This window comes from Lactuca serriola, chromosome 5, assembly GCF_051521515.1.
Source record: "Lactuca serriola cultivar US96UC23 chromosome 5, Lser_US96UC23_V15, whole genome shotgun sequence".
Lineage (NCBI taxonomy): Eukaryota > Viridiplantae > Streptophyta > Magnoliopsida > Asterales > Asteraceae > Lactuca > Lactuca serriola.
This window is the reverse complement of record NC_136412.1, coordinates 60,330,621-60,353,751: the sequence shown is the minus strand read 5'-3', so window position 1 is coordinate 60,353,751 and position 23,131 is coordinate 60,330,621. Positions and strand designations below refer to the sequence as shown.

General features: G+C 35.9%; 1 protein-coding gene and 1 pseudogene across 1 annotated transcript; one reads left to right on the top strand and one right to left on the bottom strand.

Moving 5' to 3' along the window:
- The first annotated feature begins 406 nt into the window (after positions 1-406).
- Positions 407-1,963, top strand: LOC145049542 (glycine dehydrogenase (decarboxylating) A, mitochondrial-like; annotated as a pseudogene).
- A 16,237-nt stretch (positions 1,964-18,200) lies between these two features.
- On the bottom strand, positions 18,201-21,699 carry LOC145049541 (uncharacterized). The gene is made up of 5 exons (XM_078997927.1): positions 21,455-21,699; positions 20,886-21,373; positions 20,491-20,732; positions 18,606-18,919; positions 18,201-18,561 (listed from the first exon to the last, which is right to left on the bottom strand). Exons 1-5 carry the CDS (start codon positions 21,697-21,699, stop codon positions 18,201-18,203), a joined length of 1,650 nt encoding a protein of 549 aa, XP_078854053.1.
- Positions 21,700-23,131: the final 1,432 nt, after the last annotated feature.

The window sequence follows — 23,131 nt, the reverse complement described above, 5'->3', positions numbered from 1 at the left end:
TCTTTATTTATTTATTTATTTTAGTTAGCATATGGAGCATAAGCTACTAAGATACATTAGTAAGCTGCAGTCAAAGGATCTGTCATTATGCCACAGTATGATTCCTTTGGGATCTTGCACCATGAAGCTTAATGCAACTATAGAGATGATGCATGTGACATGGAAGCCTTTGCAGATATGCATCCTTTTTCTCCTACCCAACAGGCATAGGGGTATCAGGTAATCAAATCTTTCTAATTTTGACTTACAATTCCAAATTATATTTCTGTTGACTTTTCTTTTAACCTGAGAGCAACATAAAAAAATATCTTGCAGGAAGTGTTCAAGAATTTGGGGGACATTTTGTGTACCATAACCGAATTTGACTCTTTCTTTTTGCAACCAAATGTTGGAGCTGCTAGAGAATATGAATGCACAGGTACATAAACATTACACTTCTTGTGTCGTTTTAATGGAGGTAACAAAATTGAAACATCATATAAAAATTATTTGGTTTTTATTTTTTACAGGTTGGATTAACAAGTCCACGGTGGATTGGGGTTGATGTTTGTCATCTAAACCTTCAAAAGACATTTTGCATTCCACATGGTGGTAGTGGGCCCGAAATGGGCCCCATTGGTGTGAAGAAACACTTGGCACCCTACTTGCCTTCACACCCTGTGGTAAGAAAAAACAATAATTTTTTTAGTTTGATGTTTATGTGTAATTAGAGTAATATGTTGTTAAGTTTATATAATTTAATTTGTAAATCTTGATTTAAAGGTTGCCACTAGAGGTATACCAACCCTTGAGCAGAGTAAGCCACTTGGCACGGTTTCAGCAGCACCTTGGGGTTCAACACTTATCTTTCCTATATCATATACATACATTGCCATGATGGGATCTCAAGGACTTACAGATGCATACAGTATAGCTATCTTGAATGCAAACTATATGGCAAAATGTCTTGAGGTCTCAATTTCTTTCATTCCCTATTAATTAAGAACAAATATATAATATTTTTTTAATTATTGTTATTATCAAGTTCTCAATTTTTTTCCTTTTGGATTAACTACATTGCAGAATCACTATCCCATTCTTTTCCGTGGTGTGAGTGGAACAGTTGCCCATGAGTTCATCGTTGATTTGAGACCCTTGAAAGTAAGTTATAATATTATTTAGTCATATTTTTTGTTAAGTCAAAAAGAAATAGCAACTAACTTGAGTCATATTCATATTCAGACACGTGCTGGAATAGAGCCAGAAGATGTTGCAAAACGTCTGATTGATTACCGGTTTTATGGTCTAACTATGTCATGTTCAATTCCAGGAACACTAATGATTGAACCCACTGAAAGTGAAAGCAAGGTATTTTTTGAAAAAAAAAGAGTAAAGCTTCTTTAAAATTTATAATGTTTTTTCCTTTCCTTTCATTTTATATAACATAACATGTGGAATTTTTGAGTTGTAGGCTGAGTTGGACAGGTTTTGTGATGCTTTGATCTCCATTAGACAAGAAATAGCATAAATTGAGAAAGGAACAGTGGACATCAACAACAATGTCATCAAGGTAATTATAACAATAACTAAGTTCTGACTGTTTTGTATTATTTGTTCAAGAGTTATATTTGGGATAATGATGGAAATTAAAAAAATTGTAGGGAGCACCTCATCCACCACAACTACTCATGGCTGATAAGTGGACAAAACCATACTCAAGAGAATATGTAGCTTACCCTGCACCATGGCTTCATGCAGCTAAGTTCTGGCCTACTACATGTTCGTCTCTCTCTCATGGAGAAAATTTAATCTGAATAATTAAAAAGTTTTTTTTGAATCCTTAATTGTTGATTGATGTGGTTAAATATTGATTAACTATGGTTGGGTTAATTATGTGTGACAGGCCGTGTGGACAATGTGTATGGTGATCGGAACCCTTCAGCCACCACATGAGTATGAAGAGAAAGTTGAATCTAATGCTTAAGAAATAAGAAGATATACATGTGAATGATGTGGTGTGGTTTTAAGGTTCTTTTTTCAGCGTTATACTTAAATCTTGTTCTTATATATACATGTTTCGTATTTGTAAGCCTTATATGGCCGCTGCTGGCTTTTATAGTATTATTCATGTAAAATCATGCTGACCAGCTGCTCTTAATTATACCAATTCCTTGTCATGATGATGTATAGATTTCACTTTTTGTGAAAGATCCCATCTTAACCTCTTTATCAAATTTAAACAATTTTAGCTATATTCAATGACTCAATCAAACACTCTTTCAACACCACTTTATCACAAAAATTAATACAATTTTTAGCTATTGAATGATTGAATCAAACACTCTTTTAAAACTTTCAGTTCCTAACAACATTAATAAGTTTAATATTGACACTTGACAGAACAGTCTTACTTTACCATTACAGGTAATCTTATTGTTGGATTAATGTCTAAGTCCATAACTATATTTGGTATGTACTTGACCCGACCCGGCATGGTCCATTTGGGGTGCACTTCACCGACACAATTTATATGGATAATCTTTTGAGAATAGTATGTTTATGATTAATATTAATATATTATAGGTTCTAATATATTAATATGGAATCATATTATTTAATTAGTATTGATCAATAATTAATTTATAATTAATTAAGTGATCAAAAGGAACTAATTAAATATGGACTCTTATATATATGGAATGGGCCAAGTTCATTTAGGTTGGGCTAAGCTTTCATGGATATTCCATGGAGTGTTTAACCCATGGATCCTAGGAAATGAAAGGTCATGGGTATTAGGGTTTAACCCTAATCCTCCATACTATATAAAGATGTCCTTGGTTGGTGAAATTGGCACTAGTGTGTGGTACACTAAGAAGGGCTAGCCAATTTCACTAGAGAGAACCAAGTATCCATATTCTCTAAAGTCTTCCAAGGTGTTTTGGTGATTTGTGATTCCATTTGAGGCTTCCACACTATTGGGGCTAAGCTCTTAAAGCTTGAAGACATCAAGCTACATCAAAAAGGTATGTCATCTAACTAGTACTTTGTAGTATAAGAACTTCATAATATGCTAGTTAGGATTAAAGCCTTGGAAAGTTCTTATTTGCATGTATTATAGAGAAAACATAGATCCAAGGTTTATAGGGTTGCATGTACACCATAGGAGTGTTAGAATGCTCAAAACCCAACAGTGGTATCAGAGCCACGGGTTGTTTTCTGTTATATTGATGCAAATATTTTATTTTCAAAGTTGAAAAAAAAAAGAAAAAAAAACATGAAGTTTGTCAAATTTTAAGATAATTACTTGTTCTTGTGAAAAACTAATTATTTGTAAAATTTGAATAATTTCCTTTATGAGTTGAATTAGGTCAAATTTAATAAAAGATAAAATGATATGATTATTTTATTAGTTTTAAAAGTTTGATTTAAAGAGTTTTATTTTTTGAAACCTCCATAAGTTATGGATATGAAAAGGTTTTAAAAAAAATTGATTCAAAGTTTTTATGGATTTACAAAATTTGGTGCTAAAGTTTTAAAGGATTCCATAACTTAAGAATAAGTTATGGATCACCAAAAGTTTTTTGTGTTACCTTGTTTTATGAGTGAATTTAGATTAATGAATAAAATTATGTGATAGTTGGTTTTAATCCAAATTAATCTAAAAGAAGTTCATAAAATGTGTTTATGTAATGAATCTTAAAACTCATAAAAGTTGTCATAGGTTACAAAATGAAGAGTCTTTTTCCTCATTAAATTGTTTTATGACTCCATAACTTGTCCTCAAGTTATGGATGACCAAGAGTCTCTTCATTAAATAATAAATTAAAAAAAAGTGTAACCTTGATTAATTCCATAAGTTATAAAATAAAAAAAAGTTAATTCTTTTATTAGTTTAAAGTCTTCCATAACTTGTCCTCAAGTTATGGAACTTGAAGAGTTTTTGGATTAAAACTACTTGAAACACATAAGTTATGAAATTAATTAGTTTTGAATAGTTTCAAAACTTGCCCTCAAGTTTTGGAATTTGAAAAGTTTTCACTTATGAATACTTTAATTCCATGTTAGCCCTTAGAATTTTAAAGAATTAAAATTCAACCCTTATACTTTATAATATTATAAGTTAATAATATATATATATATGTATAAGAGTAAAGTCAGTCTTACCGCTAGTAGGCCTCATTCACGAAGCCGGTCTATAAGGTGGGTATAAGGTTGTTGCCTATAAAATGGCAACTTAATGGGTGTCCACTCTCACCACCGCTTGCTTGACTGGTGGAGGGTCGTTAGCCGAACGGGTTTGACAGGACTATAATTCTCCCTTCATTAAAAGTATTAATGATAAATACTAAGTAACTAAACTCTTATAAATACTAAATCTTAGTCACTTAGGAAAATGTGAGTAAGGTGCTAATCCATGAAACTACACTTTGCACTTTGTTTAAGTCGGTTAGTGGAGTGTGTGTGGTTAACCAGCACACTAACTCATATTTAACAAGGTAGGCAAAGGGTAACTTAATGTTTATCATAGTATCGGTGGAGCGTGTGTGGTTAACTGGCACATTGATTGAGGGGTAAACACTTAAGGGTACCAAGTAATTTGCATGGTTACTTCACACCTTGTTTTGTGATCCTCGGCATCCCAGTCACAAAACCTGAAGGGCACACTCGAGATTGAAACATGCCATTGAACAGTTCAATGAATCTCAATAGATCTAGGAGTTTCAAAACCAATTAAAACCTAATAGTACATTTCATTTATCTTGGTGGAAATTGGTGAATCGTCATTCACCTACCTTCAAATATTTTATAGCTTGGATTACGACATCCCTCTTCTAAGTTATAAAATAGTTTGTTGGGTCCTAACCTTAATATTTCATATTGGGTGTTATATTAAGGACTTAAGATCAACTATCTTGAATATCTCCGAAAAGATGTCGGGTTTAGACATTTATGATCTTCCTAAATCTCTTGAAAGAAGCTTTCCTAAATGAAGATGATGTCCCATGGAAATCATACTTCTTTCACCTCCTCCAATTATTCTCCCTAACCCACAAGTTCAAGGTCACTCAAGCACTATTGGCAAGGCAAGGTCTAGGTGTGATCACATCTTGGAGATGTAGTCACATATTGACAAGCCGGGAGAGTTGGGTGTCAAAGTCTTGAGAAAGTTGGTGGTTCAATCACTTTCTAAGTCACATAGTGAGTTCCTTTGGGACACCTATGAAACAGACTATGACAAGACCCTTAATGATCTTATCTATTTGTTAAGATCAACTTCCTTAAAACTTGATGGACATTGACAATAGTGACACAGGAAATCCAGAAAAGCATTCTCTTCCCAATGGTAAAGGGATCAGCCATAGTCAACTCGGTTGACCAAATGGTAAAGAGAAAAGCTAAGTCTATGATAGTCCTGTGTACCATTATCAAAGGGTCCATATGTTTATATTGCCAAAGGAAGGGGCATTGGTTGCGAACCTGCCAAATTTACCTAAGGATGTTAAAGTCAATAAGTTTGACTCTACTTCAGGTAAATTCCACTATCTAACTCTGCTAAGTTTCTATTCTGAGATTCCTGATACATGATGTGACTAGGTCACATGGTGATGTTTTAAGAATCAAAGAAAAGTGAAGAAACTTAAAGAAAGAATATGTTGAATCTGATGGCGTAGATGGATTTCTATCGCATAGTTTGAAGATCGGATTCTTGAGCTACTTCTTAGGAGTTATGAGATATTGCTTAGGAATAGATAACAACAAGTTTTCATATGGATTGTAAGGACAAGTTCTTCCGCAAAGTTTTTAAAATAAAAGGAAAATTTTTTATTTTATTTATTTTAAAATATCCTTACAATGGCATCTGTGGAAATTTTTGTTGCTTATAAGATTCCATTAATAGCAAGAGTGGAAGTATGAAATTGATTCTTTCATTTGTGGTAATGTCTAAATTTACCAAATAAGGAAAGATTCTCATCACCCAAGTTTCAATTGGACCGGAACTTGGAATCATGCAAGTTGTATAGCATGATGAATGAGAACTTTCAAGTATTGGAAAATTAAGACTAATTACTTGTTCACATGGATGTGTGAGTCAAGTGAAGGACTAAGGGATCGAGTACACAGTCTTATGCAATGATTAAGTCCACCACAAAAGATCGATAAGATTATTCATCATAATTTACTATAGCTCAGTAAATATGGTTATACTTACAAGCTTAAGTGTAATTCTGAGACATTGGAAAAGGTTCAATGTATGGCAGAGCGAATAAGAAGAATCAAATTAGGTAGAAGGATAAAACTTTCTCAAATCTGAAAAGATGGGAGAGAGTACTTTCGTATCAGTTTTGTGATCATCTTAATGATTTATAGACAATTCATTCTCTAAGAGCCTTCTTATAGCTAAGAAGAGGAACTTGAATTGTTGAAGTGGTTAAATCAAGAAGATGATTCATACTTCGTTCCAAAAACAATTCTTAGAGTTATACTCTAAGATTGTAACTTGAGTGACATGTCTTAAAGAAGGTTTAAAACTCTTGTACATTTGAAATTGGTATGTTGTGATGTTTTGGATAAAACAAAGACCAACTAAGGCCAATTGTGTGAAGTGTTTGTCTTGATTAGAATCCGAACTATCTCTTGGATGTTTGACAAGGGCGTCTTATATGTCAAGAGGACAGTGGGAGTCTTAAAGGTCTTGAAAGTCTCAAGAACTAATCAAGAATAAACCTGAAGTTCTTCACTAGCACACGGCTTGAGGTTTATAACCTATCGTGTTGACATATTCTGTGCCCATTCTAGTTAAAGTTGGCTTTGCATATGAGTTCTTAGAGTTCTCAATTTGTTGCACAACTACTTGGAAGCAATGGCAGGCCCTTGAGCTGCCAGGTGGGAAGAAATTAAGATTGAGTTCAGTCCATATGAGTTTGTATTTGTCATTATCCTTGTCTTGTGTCTATGGTTTTGACAATTCACATGGATAAGAACACATACACCATTAAATCTAAGTTTCATAAGGTTTCTCTCCGATTCATGAAAATGATGGTGAGGAAACACTTTCACTAAGTAGATTTTAGCTAGATAGCAATTGTGATATTTGCATTCTCAAAGTCGTTAGTGGAGCGTGTGTGGTTTACCGGCACACTAACCTAGACTTGTGAGAAGTGGCAAAAAGGTCTAACCATTATGATTACGGCATCCCTCTTCATAATTGTTTAGATAGACAAGTGTGCTATCTAAGGGAAGGTGTATGATTTTGATAAAGTTTTATGAATCTAGTATAAGAAATCTGAACTTTGGTAAGAAAGTCAGCTGATTTCTGAGTACATGTCAAAGCTAGTGGGAGCATAAGTGTTATGCTAATAATCATCATGTTAGTGGGAGCATGATAATTATGATAAAGTATTGCAAGTTAGCAATGTTAATTATAGAAAACAAAAGGTTTCAATTGGGAAAGAGTTGTTTTGCTATAATTAAGGGAGAGGAAATTATATTTCATCTCAAATCTATAAGCTTAGATCGTGAGGTTTTAATCATTTAGTCAAGGATATATATATATGAATTTCATGTTGGAATGGCTCAACATAAGGAAATTCTGTACATGGGTCCATTATTTGCGTTCTAAAATTCGATTATGATTACGGCATCCCTTTTCATAATCTGAATTATGAGAACTTGGCAAATTGAAATGGAAATGTTATAGCAAAAGACTGGTTTAGTCTTTATGTGAGACATCATGAATCGATTCCCATATACTTCGGATATAGGATCGATTACATGTGCTATATTCATCCTTTCTAAAATTTTCCAAATGCCTGGGCCATTAAGAAGGGAAAAGGTTTAGAACTGGATATGACTAAAAGGATTAAACAATTGTCAAGGACAATATAAGGTTTACCAAAGATTGGGTGCTCAAGGACAGTTGGAAGTATAGTGATAATTTTTAAAGGACCATATTGACATAATTTGTAAGGAGGCAACTCCTGTTCAGAAGTAATAGTCAAAATGGAATATGGAAATGTTTCAAAGTTAGAAATTATTCAATCTGTGTAAGATTAGGAAACTTAATGCAAGAAGGATGTTTCCAAGGAGCTGATCTCCTTTGGAATACTCTGTAATGATTGTTGCCAAGTCTTTCTTACTTTGTGCATAATCATTACAAGAGGATCAATGCATATAAGTTTAGAATGTAACATATTTCAGTAAATGGAATGAATTTGGAATTCTTGCATTTGCAGTAAGGATTTGGGGGTGTGAAAAGAGAATCATTGGAGTTATGTTCAATTGATTTATATCACAAAGTAAAGATCATAGACAAACATAGTATGCATACTTGGTGTGTGGCATGACTAGTAAGCATGGGACTACTATTGTTTTAAATTCAAGAATAAAGTTGATAGTTGAAACAATATACATGAATAATGTGTAATCATATGGTGATAAATAAAAGGTGTTTTATTTATGTTCATAGGTTTTGATACCATATTGGATTCAATTATTCTTGTGTTTCATTTTGCATGTTTTGACTTCCCGAATAAACTAGGTTATTCTTCCAGAATGACTAAGTTATTCAAACCATCCACAGTCGGTCATATGTTGGAAGTAGATATGAATTAAGACTGTCATGGGTTGGCTTGTAGAGGTCTAAGGTGTTGGACAAAGGGCTACAACATCATGAGTGCTCATAAGTTCTGAGTATTGGATTCAACCCGTGCTCATTGGAATCACTTCACGGATTTTATCACGAGTGATCATGAGACGATAATATCTTATATTTTTCAAACCTAGAGATATGAGTTGTTACTATGAGTTGGTTGTACATTGATTGCACGAAAACGCATTTGGTAACTCGGTGCTATAAAACGTGACTTTGTGTATGATTCAACAAGTAGTAGAACAAGCCATATGAGTCGAAGTTTATCCATTCCTTTTACCTTCGGGGTAAAAGCGATATCTGTGGGCCCCTCGATGATTTGATGATGACAAATGGAAGTGCTCGGCCGGGCCAGGACTGATTTGATTTGTTCAATCAATCAGTCGTCATAAATCGGAAATCGGGAAACAAAAAATGGACAGAGAGAATGATTTTAATCCATGTCTCAGTCCATATGATATCTAGAATGGAGGAATATATGATCCCTTATCTAATGGACAAGTTCGTTGACAAGATCAGAGTTCGACAGCGGCTTTAAGAGCTACGATTGCCAGTTAGGTTTGAAGTCATACGCAATAATAGTTTTAGACTTATCCAAGTGGGAGACTGTTGGATTAATGTCTAAGTCCATAACTATATTTGGTATGTACTTGACCCGACCCGGCATGGTCCATTTGGGTTGCACTTCACCGACACAATTTATATGGATAATCTTTTGAGAATAGTATGTTTATGATTAATATTAATATATTATAAGTTCTAATATATTAATATGGAATCATATTATTTAATTAGTATTGATCAAGAATTAATTTATAATTAATTAAGTGATCAAAAGGAACTAATTAAATTTGGACTCTTATATATATGGAATGGGCCAAGTTCATTTAGGTTGGGCTAAGCTTTCATTGATATTCCATGGAGTGTTTAACCCATGGATCCTAGGAAATGAAAGGTCATGGGTATTAGGGTTTAACCCTAATCCTCCATACTATATAAAGATGTCCTTGGTTGGTGAAATTGGCACTAGTGTGTGGTACACTAAGAAGGGCTAGCCAATTTCACTAGAGAGAACCAAGTATCCATATTCTCTAAAGTCTTCCAAGGTGTTTTGGTGATTTGTGATTCCATTTGAGGCTTCCACACTATTGGGGCTAAGCTCTTAAAGCTTGAAGACCTCAAGCTACATCAAAAAGGTATGTCATCTAACTAGTAATTTGTAGTATAAGAACTTCATAATATGCTAGTTAGGATTAAAGCCTTGGAAAGTTCTTATTTGCATGTATTATAGAGAAAACATAGATCCAAGGTTTATAGGGTTGCATGTACACCATAGGAGTGTTAGAATGCTCAAAACCCAACACTTATTTCAAATAAAAATTTGGATGGAAATTTAAAAAAAAAAAAAAGAACTAGTTTCTTTTATTTGATTTGGATAATAACTTAACTAACTTTTGTGTGTCATCAGGCCCTAAAGCAACTACACCGATTGGATGCTAGAAACCCGGACTCTCACCGATGCTTGGTATCCCAACAAGCAAATTAATTAATCTGATAGTTGTATTTTTTATAAATTTTTTTATTTCTCAATAAGAAATCATATATTATTCTTTTTACAGATAAGATTCTTCCATAAAATAGCATCAAGGCTAGCTCCTGTCACTGGTGGTGAAAAACTAATTTCGGGTCTCCATGAAGCAGAGCGACCTACGATCAGGTTGTTAAATGGATTTTTTAATTACCTTTTAGAGCATTAAATCTTTTTATTTTTTATGTATTGTGAAATAAATTCTGGGTTTTCTCTTTTGTAGTCAGTTGCATGACAAATCTCGGATGGAGGCAAATATTGTTTTCCTCGAACAACATAAAGGTTATTTCTTACTTTACCATTTAATGTTATAAAGCAAAGTGCTGGAACACTTGAACCTGGAATTAAGAAGTTTATTTTATCATCAATGTTAGGAGATAACAGTCTTAATTTACCATTAATGTTATAAAGCAAACTAGTAAAAACTACAAGATAGGAAAGAAATCTTAAGAGAGTTGATTTAACATCAATAAACTTGATTCCTAATAAGAAATACGATACAATTCATGAGAAGTAAAATGGAAGTCTGGATCATTTGATTCAAAGTTCATTGTTGTGAGTTAATGTACAAAAGAATTAGTAAAAATACAAAAATGTGGGCGAAATAGTCATTTTACTTGGATTTAATGGATATCTCAGTTGCAATTTAACATCATGTATGAGTTGACAAGAACCTAATCATAGTAAATATGTGTGCATTAAGTAAGTGCTACAATAGTAACATTGTAATAAAAAGCTCAGATTCAAAATTAGAAGTTTAACAATCAAGATTTCAAGAACAAAATGATGGAAGCTCACTAGTATGCAACGAATAAATAGATAGGATGCCTAGAGATGAAAAGATCAGGTGAAAAGAACAAACAAACCAGCTAAATTGAAATTTACCATTGTGCAAGAGTTGACAAGAACATAATCTATGCATGAGGAATCTTTAGATTCACAATCAAAAGGTAAATAATCTAGATTTCAAGTATTCCAGCACCTTGATAATTATTACATTGTTATGATTCACATTTAACACTGTTTTTTAATATTATTTTGGTTGAACATGTTATTCCTCAAATTTTAACAATTCAAATTCTTGAATTGTGACTCACCCCTGCAGCTTTCTGAATGCAGGATTATTTTGGTGCTGGATTAAGTGGAGTTTTGGCTTGGTGTGTGCGAGTGGGAAGGAACCAACCCAATGCCCTCGGAGTTCTGGCACCTTCCATCTTTACTTCCTATGTATCCAGGTTAATCTACTCGTATTAATTCATGTCTCAAAGTGTGTATTCCAGTGTCTCAAAGTGTGTATTCCAGTATCAAGTATCATGATTTGTGTATTTACAAAATTTTGAAAGATGGTCTTGTTCAATGCTTTAGCTGTGTTTGCTCTAAGGGAGATCAGCTTATCAAAAGTAAGTTATTTTTTTCACCCTTTTATTTAATATTTTGTGATTGAATGAAACTCTTAATGAAAGTAATTGACAACCCTTTTTCTGTAAATGATGTTGTGATTGTGGGAGAGGTGTTGTGTTTTTCTCTGTTGCTAGGTAACCTTCTCAACAACAGCATTCTACTTAAGTAGGTGAGTAATCAATAACCCATGTTAGCAATGTATTATTTTTGTTTAACATTTGAATGATTCTTTGTATGACATTATAATTTGTGCAATTTATTTTATTTTTTGAGTATGAAATTTTATTTTATATTATGCAATGGATTGTATTTTTTGTATATGGTATTTTATTTCTATTATGAGAAATTAAATGCAAATTTAATTTAAAAATTAATAAATATATAATTTTTTTTAAACATTTAAATTTACGCTACGCAAAAAATGTGTGTCATCTTAATTTATGACATGGCCTTTCTTGACAGGGGCTTTTTTGATACGCATTGCGTGTCATTAACACATGCGTCGTAAGGTCACGACACGCGAATGCGCGTTTGTCTTCCTTTATGACAGGGCCTTCCTTGATACGCATTGCATGTCGTAAACGTGCGTCGTAATTGCACGTCGTAAATAAGCGTCCTAAATGTGTATCGTCTCTCTTTATGACAGGGCCTTCCTTGACGCGCATTTGCGCGTCGTCTGAGCCTTTTACGACGCGCAATGAGCGTCGTAAAAGGCTGTTTTTCTAGTAGTGAAAAAAAACTTATTTTTTGTTTTTGTTTTATTTTAGTTTACTTTATTTCTATTTTTATTGATATATCCTCAAAATGTTTTATTTTTTTTAAAAAAAAATTGGGATTTTGGACTTCATTTTACACAGTGTGGATTGCAGCTAAAGTTTGAACAAGGTATAAAAGGGAGTTTATAGCTGAAAATTCAACTCCACTCCTCATTCTCAAATTCTCGGCCGTAAACTCCACAGTGCTCTCTCTCCATCGAAAAAAAAAATTGTTTTTTTTTCGTGAAATTGGTTCGTGATTCCTGTAGGTATGCTAAAATCGATCATTGATATGTAATTATTACATCAAATCGACATGTTTTGAGGACTTTATCGAAGAAATTCATCCGCCGACACTTACGGCCAGCGTTTACGGCCAGTGTTTACAGCCATGAGTTTACGGCCGTAAACTCCATTTCTGGCCATGGGTTTACGACCATAAACCCCATTTTGACCATAAACTCAATTTGGTCAATAAATTATTGATTTTTTATTTTAAGGCCAAAATAAATTGTTTGATTGAGAAAAACATAAACTTTATATTGTTTAAATGTTTTGTTTTCTCACTTGGCCTGTTTTGTGCAGTTTAAATGGCAAACCTCAAATTCGCTGATAGTCGCAATTTGGCAATCCTACTGGCAGAATCTCCTGTTGCTCATGGAGAATTCAAGTCAATGACTCATGGGCTAAGAGAGTGTTGCTTGTCTACTGCTCTCACAGTAAATCCTGTTGTTTATCAAGGCATCATCAGAGATTTCTGGAAAACTACTAAGCTGAAGAAGGGAAATAATGGAGCTGTCACTGTTGAAGCTGATGTGAAAGGATGTAGTGTTGTCATAACAGAGCAATCTATCAGAGAGGTTCTTCTGATTGATGTTCAATCTTCATTGCCCACTGAGATTGGAATCAATGACGCCCAAGAAATACTTGTCAAGATGGGGTATGAAGGCAATTTTCCTCCCATTATGAAGAAACTAATGCCCCCTTACTGGAGATTTTTGGCTCACAACTATGTGAGTTGCATATCTGGCAGAAGAACTGGTGCTGACGAGATTTTGTTAAGAAGCACAGGAGCTTTTAGCGTACTTGTTGCTGGAATCAACTTCAACTTCTCAAAGTTTATCTTGGATGAATTTGTGGTGAATATCAAAGCAAAGACATGAGACACATTCTTGATGTATCCCAGGTTCATTCAGAGGTTTATTGATGTGCAATTCCCAGAGATGGTCAAAGAAGGAGAAACCCTGGATATGAAGTCTCTTGGTCCACACACTGTTGGACGAATTAAACAAAATCGCAAGGGAAAAGTCGTCTTTGAAGGAAAGTTTCCCTTGGTTAAATTTGGAAAGTTTGTTGAGCTGAATGAAGCATCTGAATCTCATTGGTCTTCTGACAAAATATCTTCAGAGTAGGTATCTTTAGAAGATGTTGTCATAACTATTTCAGATCATGAAAAGGAAGCTACTATTCCTAGTTCCTTTGTGGCAAAAGAACATGATATGACATATGTACCTGTTCAAAGTGACTATAGTGAGGGAACTAAGGAAACCGCATCTGCAAACACTAAAAATGCCCGTGATTCATTCGAACATTTGGATCTTACGGGCTTTGATGAGGATGATATTTACTTGAATTTTGGAAGAAATGATAACCTTTTGTCAAATGATAACCTCGACGTATTTTTGACAATATCGATGACGTTGCTCATCCAGCAACGGAGATACGGGAATCGAAAGACGTTCTCAAAACAACGCCTCCTACCACCAACATAATGACTGAAGCTTCAAATACAATGGAGACATCTTCAGAGATTCCTCCCTCTAAGAATGTTTTTCCTACTATTGAGCCATCCGTGAGTGAACCTTTGACAACCCAGACCTCCTCTCCCTCATTGAAGGGGAGAATACTTGATCCCAGACCAGGTGCATTTGTGCTTGAACTATCTCAAGGCCTTCCAACTCATCCATCAACTACTTTTGCAACATACTCATCTGGACCACACCATGAAGAACTTGGCACCACCTTTGATGTTGGTGGCTCCTCAGCTCCCCCTGAATTTTCTCCTCACAGACCCTCTCATGATGTTACATCTAAGAGACTTGCTATGCCCTTGGCCCGTGAACAAAGCTCAGGGCCTTCCACCCGAGATAAAGAAATTTTTATTGAGGAAGGTCGCTCCGGAGAGGATGATCCCACCATAACCAACCTTCAAAAGGAAATCAGCGTCTTGAATCAGAAGAATATTGAGCTTGATATCCAGGTGGCTGATCTTGAAGCTGAAAGGGTCCAACTTGAAATTCAGGTTGCAGATTTTAACGCGGATAAAACCCTAAAAACTCAGCAAGTTTCAGATCTGCAAACCCATCTGGGAGCCTTGACTGCAAGTTACTTTGATCTTAAGAAGAAACTGGCAGAAGAATTTGGCGACAAATTCAAGTCTTCAGTTCACAATGTACACGCTGGCCAGTCTGATCAACAAGTTCAAGAACCCCCTGTTGACCCGACCATTCAAAGAAGAACTACTATCGTCAATCGCTTCGACAAGGAACCTGCTCAAGCACCAAACGTTGTTGCACTCAAGCGTGCCAGGCTAGCCGCGTCTGGCAAGAAAAAGGAACTTCTTTTCAAGAAATCCTCTGATCAGAATGCTCCTGGAAATCAACCCAAAATCACCGTCACTTACATTGAAAGGAAGAAATTTGGACACAAGTATGGTGATAGGACAGGAATTGTCTCATGGGGCTATCATGATGGGCTAAACATGTGGTTAGTGAAAAGAAAAAGAAAAAATCTGGAGTACTACAAAGACTTCCATGATTTCAGTTCCTGGACTAGGGTTGATCTTTTAGAACTAGGAAGTGCTCCTTTTGAAAATCTTTCTAGAGATCCAAAGGAAAATCATTTTAAGGGATTCTTGGAGGATCAAGTAAAGAAGGGATTCTCTGGTATGAAGATTGTTGAGTCCTTTATTAAGATCTTCCCTAACGTAATGGATCCCAAGACAAATCAGCCTATTCAGATGGTTATGTGGCCACAAACCAATTAAATCAGATAGATTTCAGTGCTGCAGAACTTTACTGATGGATCTCTCGAAAAAATGCAATATTGGGTCTATGATGAAACAACTGCGTCTGTTGTCATAAAATTACAAGATGGTTTCTTTCACTTATACGACAAAAGAGACCTACTTCAATTTGGCAAGTGGGATATTCATCAGTTGGCCCTACATCAGATCAAGGTAGCAGAAGATATTTTTGAGCCTGCTGCAAAAGAGTACACATCAATGGTTGCTGAGATTATTGCAAAGGAGATGTGGCAAGGGGCAATGGGAGGGTCTGATGTGCTTATTATTGTAAAGGACTAAGGTACAGCTAACCCCAAACCAAGGGGGAGATTGAAGGGTCCAGTTTATGGTTTGGTCTAGGCTTTCCAATGTAAAAGTCCCTTTGAGTCATTTGTATGCATTTGTAGGTTGTTGGGGTGTTTACGGCCCGATGATGTGTTTATGGCCGCAAGCAGGTTTACAGTCGTAAACCTGTTGACGGCTAGTGTCTACGATATATAGGGCAGGTCTGAGTCCTTTGTCTGTTGTTGATCATTGTGTTTACGGTTAGAGTATTCTCAAGTTGTACCAGACGTTTTTACAATATAAACATGTGCAAGCTTGTTTTTCTTCTTCTTCTTCTCCAATTCATTCTTTATTGATTGATTGATTGCTTGATCACTGGTTAAGATCTATTTCTAGGACCTTACATAATCCTTAAAGTCGGATGTATGCTCCACGATACCGATATAGATCTTTCCCACCTCCTTTTGGAGACTTATGTAGTGGGTGTTCAGACGTACAAACTCACCCATATAAATGTTGTGCTCAGGAAAAGGGATGGGGTGAGCAGAACTAGAAGCAGCTGAGGATGTAACGGAGGGCATGAAGTGGTGGTGGGGGTAGACGGGGTGCATCAATACCCAAATTAGGAGTGAGAGTCTAATTGGTATCTGGGGTATTGTTGGCTAGGTCGAGTATCTTTTTGTTTCGACTATCAATACGCAAGTACTCTTGACCATCAACGGTTCAATGAACATCCTGTTGGCCTTGCGTTTAAAAGGATACAAATTCTCCATGACATCAATGGATAGGGAAGTCTGATCCGAGATTTTTTCTTGGGGGTTGTCGGGAATTTTGAGACCAACAGTTATTATCGAGATCATCTCACCACAATACAGCTGGCTACCATTGCTCTGTGAAACCTTGAGCATCTTGTTAAGCACCGAATAACCAAAATGCGACAAATATTCGAGTTTATACACCATGCAGCATAAGACTTCCAACTATTTTTTGCTTGCTTTACTAATATCTTCTTGTGGGAACAAAAGATAAGTGATGATGCGGTGCGTGTCTTTAAGCACTGGGTGGATAATGCTGGAGGATTTTGCGTTATTAGAATTATAAGTACTCTCCTTAGAGAGTTTGCACCAGAATTCCTTACAGTCTTGATGAAAGTAACCATTTTTCTTTCCCTTTTCAGAGTATGTATACCTTTCCTTAAGAGCACCAACAATGTCACAGATTGTGTCTACATGGATTTGATGAATTTGGTTGTGTAGAGTAAAAGCAAGAGTGCCTGCTAATTGATCTAGCTTGATGGAAGATAAGAATTCTAGCATGGATGTTTGCTAGTTAGTTGCATGGATGCTTAAAAGACCTTCCCAACTAATATTACTCAAGACTTTGAGAACTCCCTTGTAAATGTGGAGGTCCTTTAGATCTTGAACATCCACAAACTTTTGAGCCCCTTTTTCATTAAGAATTAAACTTGAGTACAAAATTTGTTCTACAGGGATTCAAAGTTAAGGCCAAATGGATATGGGTTGTCTACGGGTTGTTGGTCTTGCTCATCTTGAGCATTTGACCACCCACATTGGAGGGCTCAGTTCGGGTTTTTTTCCATGGGATGTCATATTCCATGCAGAGCACAAAACTTTGCTCACAAAATATCGATTCGGAAGACTAATGCAAGCATTAGAGCACACACAACCACCAATTCCTCAGTTAATTTCACTCCAAAAGAAAAAATTTGACAATATGCACTAGTAAAGGGTTGGAACAATTATACCACTTTTGGGCTTGAAAATGGAGTTTGAGTGGTGTCCAATGCTTCCCCAAGCGTATCCTACAAGAAATTTCAAGTATTAGTTCGAAAATCGAAACCCAAAAATTCTAGGGTTTGCTCAAAATCTCAAAAGCGGCCATGGGAGAGGGTATTTGAGTTTCTTGACAAGGAAAATGAAGAAAGAAGGAGAATTTCATACCTTGGATCTTGAAAAATGGAGCAAAATTGAGGAAGATGGAGCCTTTTTTAGAGGTTTTTCGAAGGGGACAGTAGAGAAAAGAGAAATCGCAGGGTTTTTTGGAGTGGAATGGCAACAAAAATTGATTTTTTTTCATATAAAATGCACATATCTATTTTTACGTTTACACGGTCCATGTAAATGGAAGGCTAAATTTACATGGGCTGTGTAAGCGACATGCTAAAAATGCCCCTTTTTCTTGATTCCACGGGCTGTGTAAATTTCAGTGTAAAATTTCCATGGTCGTGGAAATCTCTGACAGTGGAAAATTTGATTTTTTTTTCAAAGACACGACCCTCCGACCACCCCAAAAGTGGATTTTCAGCTTCGAAGATTATGAAAAACATCTTGGGATCATAAAACCAAACAAAGCAATGACAGAACTGAAATTTAGTAAAAAGACGAAAATACCCCGGGTGCCTCGTGGTTAGCCGCCCTTTTTTAAAGTTGTTGGCTCGACTTGGCCCATGTATATGCTTCACTCTTGGTATGTAGGGCTTTCGAACACCTCCATCTCTTCGTTCTTCACCTTGAATTCCTCATAATACAATTTCAATCTATGACCGTTGACCTTAAATGTGTTCCCGATTTTTTGGCTTGTGATTTCCACCGCACCATGGTTAAAGATATTTGTAACAACAAAGGGACCTACCCACCTTGAACTTATTTTCCCTGATATTAACTTGAATCTTGAATGGTATAGCAACACCTTTTGACCCTTTGTGAATGTTTTCCGGGAGATCATCTTGTCATCATACGCCTTGGTCTTTTCTTTGTAAATCATTTTTCTCTCATATGCATCGTTTCTAATCTCCTCCAATTCTGAAATGTCAAACTTCCTTTTATTTCCCGCTTCATCTCCATCCAATTTTAATTTATTTACAGCCCAAATGCTTTATGCTTAAGCTCGACTGAAAGGCGACATGGTTTCCCAAATACAATGGGGGTCTTGAAATCAGTTTGGTATGCCCATAAGGCATCATCCAACCTTATGATCCAATCCTTGTGATTTGGATTGACAGTTTTTTCCAAGATTCCTTTGATTTGTCTATTTGATGCCTCTGCTTGCCCATTGGTTTGAGGGTGATAAGTTGTTGAAACTTTATGTGTCACCCCATACTTCTTCAAAACATTTTCAAGCGTTTGGTTGCATAAATGATTCCCACGATCACTTATGAGAGCTTTTGAAGTGCCAAACTAAGAGAAAATTTGTGTTTTAAGGAAATCCACAACAACTTTTGAGTCATTAGTACGGGTGGCCTTGGCCTCCACCCATTTGGACACATAGTCCACTGCTAACAATATATGAACAACCAAAGGAGGATGCAAATACTCCCATAAAGTCTATATACCACACAACAAATATTTCAAAAACTAAGATGGGGATAGTTCATTTGATTCCTAGAATGTATGGACCCGGATTTTTGGCACTTATCACAATGTGCACATAGCACATTAGCATCAAGAAAAATGGTAGGCCAATAAAATCCATTATCTGAGACTTTTCTAGCTATTCTTTGGGGTGAACAAATGCTCATCCGAGAATGTGTCACAAATTAGTGTGGTGCCATCAGGTGGTACGATATAAATTAGATGATCTGCAACCAAGTTCTTTTTCCCACTTTTATCCTTGATCTTTATATCAAACTCTTGCAAAAGCAACATCTATCGTATTAACCTCGGCTTCAAATCTTTCTTGATTAGTAAGTGCTTTATAGTTGCATGGGCCGAATAGAAAATCACTTTGGTCTCGACAAGGTATTGTCAGAACTTCTCTAGTGCAAAGAAAATAACCAACAACTCTTTTCTACTATGTTGTACTTGCTTTGTGTCCCATCTAACATCTTGGATGCGTAGTATATCACATGATGTGTTCGATCCACTTTTTGGCCTAATACCGCCCCGACAGTCGTGTTGCTCGTATCACACATGATCTCAAATGGGAGATCCCAATTAGGTGGTTGGATGATAGGGATGGAGGTGAGTAGGTCTTTCAAATGATCAAAAGCCTCCTTGCATGGTTGAGTGAACTCAAGTTTGGCATCTTTTCGGAGGAGTTGGCACATCGGAACCTCGATCTTTGAGAAATCCTTGATAAAGCGGAGATAGAAACCTGCATGGACAAGAAAAGAACGTACTTCCCGAACATTTCGGGAACGGTAAACTTTTAATCACGTCAATCTTGGCCTTTTCTACTTCTAAGCCTTTTGAGACACCACATGTCCAAGTATCAAGCCCTTGTAAACCGTAAAATGACATTTTTCATAATTAAGGACTAGATTTGTGTCTACGCACCTTTCTAAGATTTGGATGAGATTTTGCAAACATTCCTCAAAAGAATTTCCATAAACAGTGAAATCATCCATGAAAACCTCTTTGATATTTTCAACATATTCTAAAAATATGCTCACCACACATCTTTCAAAACTTGTGGGTGCATTTCACAAACCAAAGGGCATGTGTCTATACAAAAATGTGCAAAAGGGACATGTAAATGTGGTTTTCTCTTTGTCTTACGTAGAGACCGAAATTTGATGAAAACCAAAAAAACCATCAAGGCAACAATAGTGGGACTTCCCAGCCAATCTCTTGAACATTTGATCAATGAATGGTAAGGGGAAATGGTCTTTGCGGGTGGAAGCATTCAACTTCCGATAATCTATACAAAGTCTCTACCCATTTTGCACAACGGTGGGTACCAAATCCCCCTCGAAGTTTTTGACAAGTGTGACTCCGACCTTTTTCGGGACATTTTGCACGGGACTTACACGTTTACTATCAGAAATGAGATAGGTTACACCTGCATTTAAGAGCTTCATTATCTCCTTTTTCACTACTTCCATCATGGTTGGATTTAGTCTCCTTTGAGCGTCACAGGTTGGCTTAAACTCGTCTTCCATGAATATCATGTGCATCTGTAATGATGGGCTCAACCCCTTTATGTCTGCTATGGTCCAACCTATGGCTTCCTTGTACTTTTTCAAAATTCCAACCAACTCTTTTTCTTCTTCTTTTTATAACTTAGTTGAAATTATCACTGGTAATGTCTCTTCCTCTCCAATATAAACATACTTGAGATGTGCGGGAAAAGTCTTCTAGTAAAGAATCGGTGGTTATACTATGGAAGGAAGGAGTTTTGGACTAGAATTTTTGAGCTTCATACGGGGTGGCTTGACTCTTACAGGTTGCGCTTTCTCCAAAGATTTGATTGCTTCAATCAACTCATCCTCCAAAGTATACTTCTCAACTCTATTCTTGATCCCTGTCTCAATAAAATGCTTTCTCAAGATGGTGGTTAGCACATCTTGATTTGACAACTCAAAACAATCATTAGTATATGAATCAATAACATCTATGAAGTCTAAGGAATGAACATCACTAGGATAACGCATAGCTTCAAGGATATTAAAGTTGATCACCTCACCATCAAACTCCATAGACAAAGTACCATTTGCTACATCTATTTTTGTTTTTGCGGTTCTCATGAAGGATCTCCCCAAAAGTATGGAGCTCGATTGTGGGGTGTTGTCATCACCCATATCCAAGACACGAAATTCAACAGTAAATACGAGTTCATTGACTTGTACTAACACGTCCTCCAATACACATTTTCGGTGTACTAAAGACCGGTCGGCAAATTGAATTACGATTCTGATTTTTGTTAAAGGTCAAATTCCCATTATTTTATAGCTTGAGTATGGTAAGACATTAATTGATGCCCCAAAATGTAACATGACACGTGGCACAAAAAGGTTACCCATTTTACAAGGAACGATGAATACACCCAGGTTCTTGCATTTCTTTGGTAGCCGTTTTTGTAACACGACAGACACGTTTTCTCCTACTTTCACCGTTTGATTTCCTTTGAGCTTTTTCTTAGATGTGTAAATTTCCTTAAGTAACTTACCATATCTAGGAATTTTTGTAATAGAATCCAAAAGAGGGATATTGATTTCAACCATTTGGAACATTGCCATAATTTCATCATCTTCTTGCTCTCTCTTTGTGCTTGCTAGACTTGAAGGAAATGGGGCTGGTGTGACTTTTTGTTAGGAGCGTCAAGCCCAACAAATAACGGGGTACAAAAATGACTCCAACAACATTTTTACTTTGCACAAAAATGTAATACAAGGTAAGTAGGGTCGATCCACAGATACATGGAACAAATGCTTATACCCTTTTGCGCAAGGTACAATAATGGTCATATAAGTGGGGGTGATATGCAATGATTTAAACAAGAGAATAAAAAAATAAGTAAATGATCGATTAAATGAAACAACTTCTAAATTTGTGAGAACTCAAACTCTATGCAAGACAATTTAGCAATGTTACTCCAAGGATGATATGATATTTACTCAATTTTGCCTAAGTTGGTACTTGAAAGTGTTAACAAGCTCTAACACTTCCCATTCACCAAGTTTTCAAATTCAAAACAAGCTCTTTGAAAATAACCTAACCTTCTAATTTAAGTCTAAACAAGCTCTTAGATTGAAATCAAAAGGTTGCAATATGGTTTATATGAATGTCCCAACAACACCCAATACTCCTCACGAGCTCGGAAGCGTAAGAGTGTGTAGATAAGTTTTACACTAAATTCATTCAATGGAATCAGTTTAGTGCTGGTTACTTAGTCCAATTTACAAAAAAAAAAATTATGGATTTTGTAATTTAGATAACGTGATTGATCTAACCTTAATTCGAATGGCCAATAAGAAATAAAATTAGAATCAAACATTTGATTGAAACAAAATCAAATTCACTAGATAGAAATTGAAAGCAAACATCAAGTCATACGATTGAAATCACAACCAAAGAGTCAAAACATAAAGTTGGAGAATCTAAGGTTCTAGCCACACATGACAAGAACAAGATCACAAGTCTAAAAACTGAAATTAAAGTGCTTACAAATATGAAACCAAATGTCCCAAGTGTTAATCAACTTCAAAAGTCTCTAGAACTTTTTCCCAAGATTTCCAAAATCGATCGCCTAAATATTGAAGTCAGTTTCCACCCTTTAGAGAAGATGAGAAACTGCCACTAAACCCACGTCACGTTTCCATGGCCCATGGAAATTTACATTGGCATTTCTATGGCCCGTCGAAATAAAGAAATTCATATGCTTGAATTAGATGAGGCTTCAAAATATACTATTGGAACAGGTTCATTTCCATAGCCCGTGGAAATGCAAGGCTAAAGTTTCCACGACCATTGAAATCTCTGACTGCGAGGACTCTTCAATTTTCCGCAACTTCTTCCTCCGTGATCCAAAAGTTGTGGAATCTTGTCCACACCTTCTAGTTACCTCCCTAAGTGAGATCCCACCTCCAAGGGTCCCTGAAATATCATAAAAGTGTGAGAGTGAAATAATATCATGGAATATCCCGAAAACATGTAAAATGCATGGAGTTA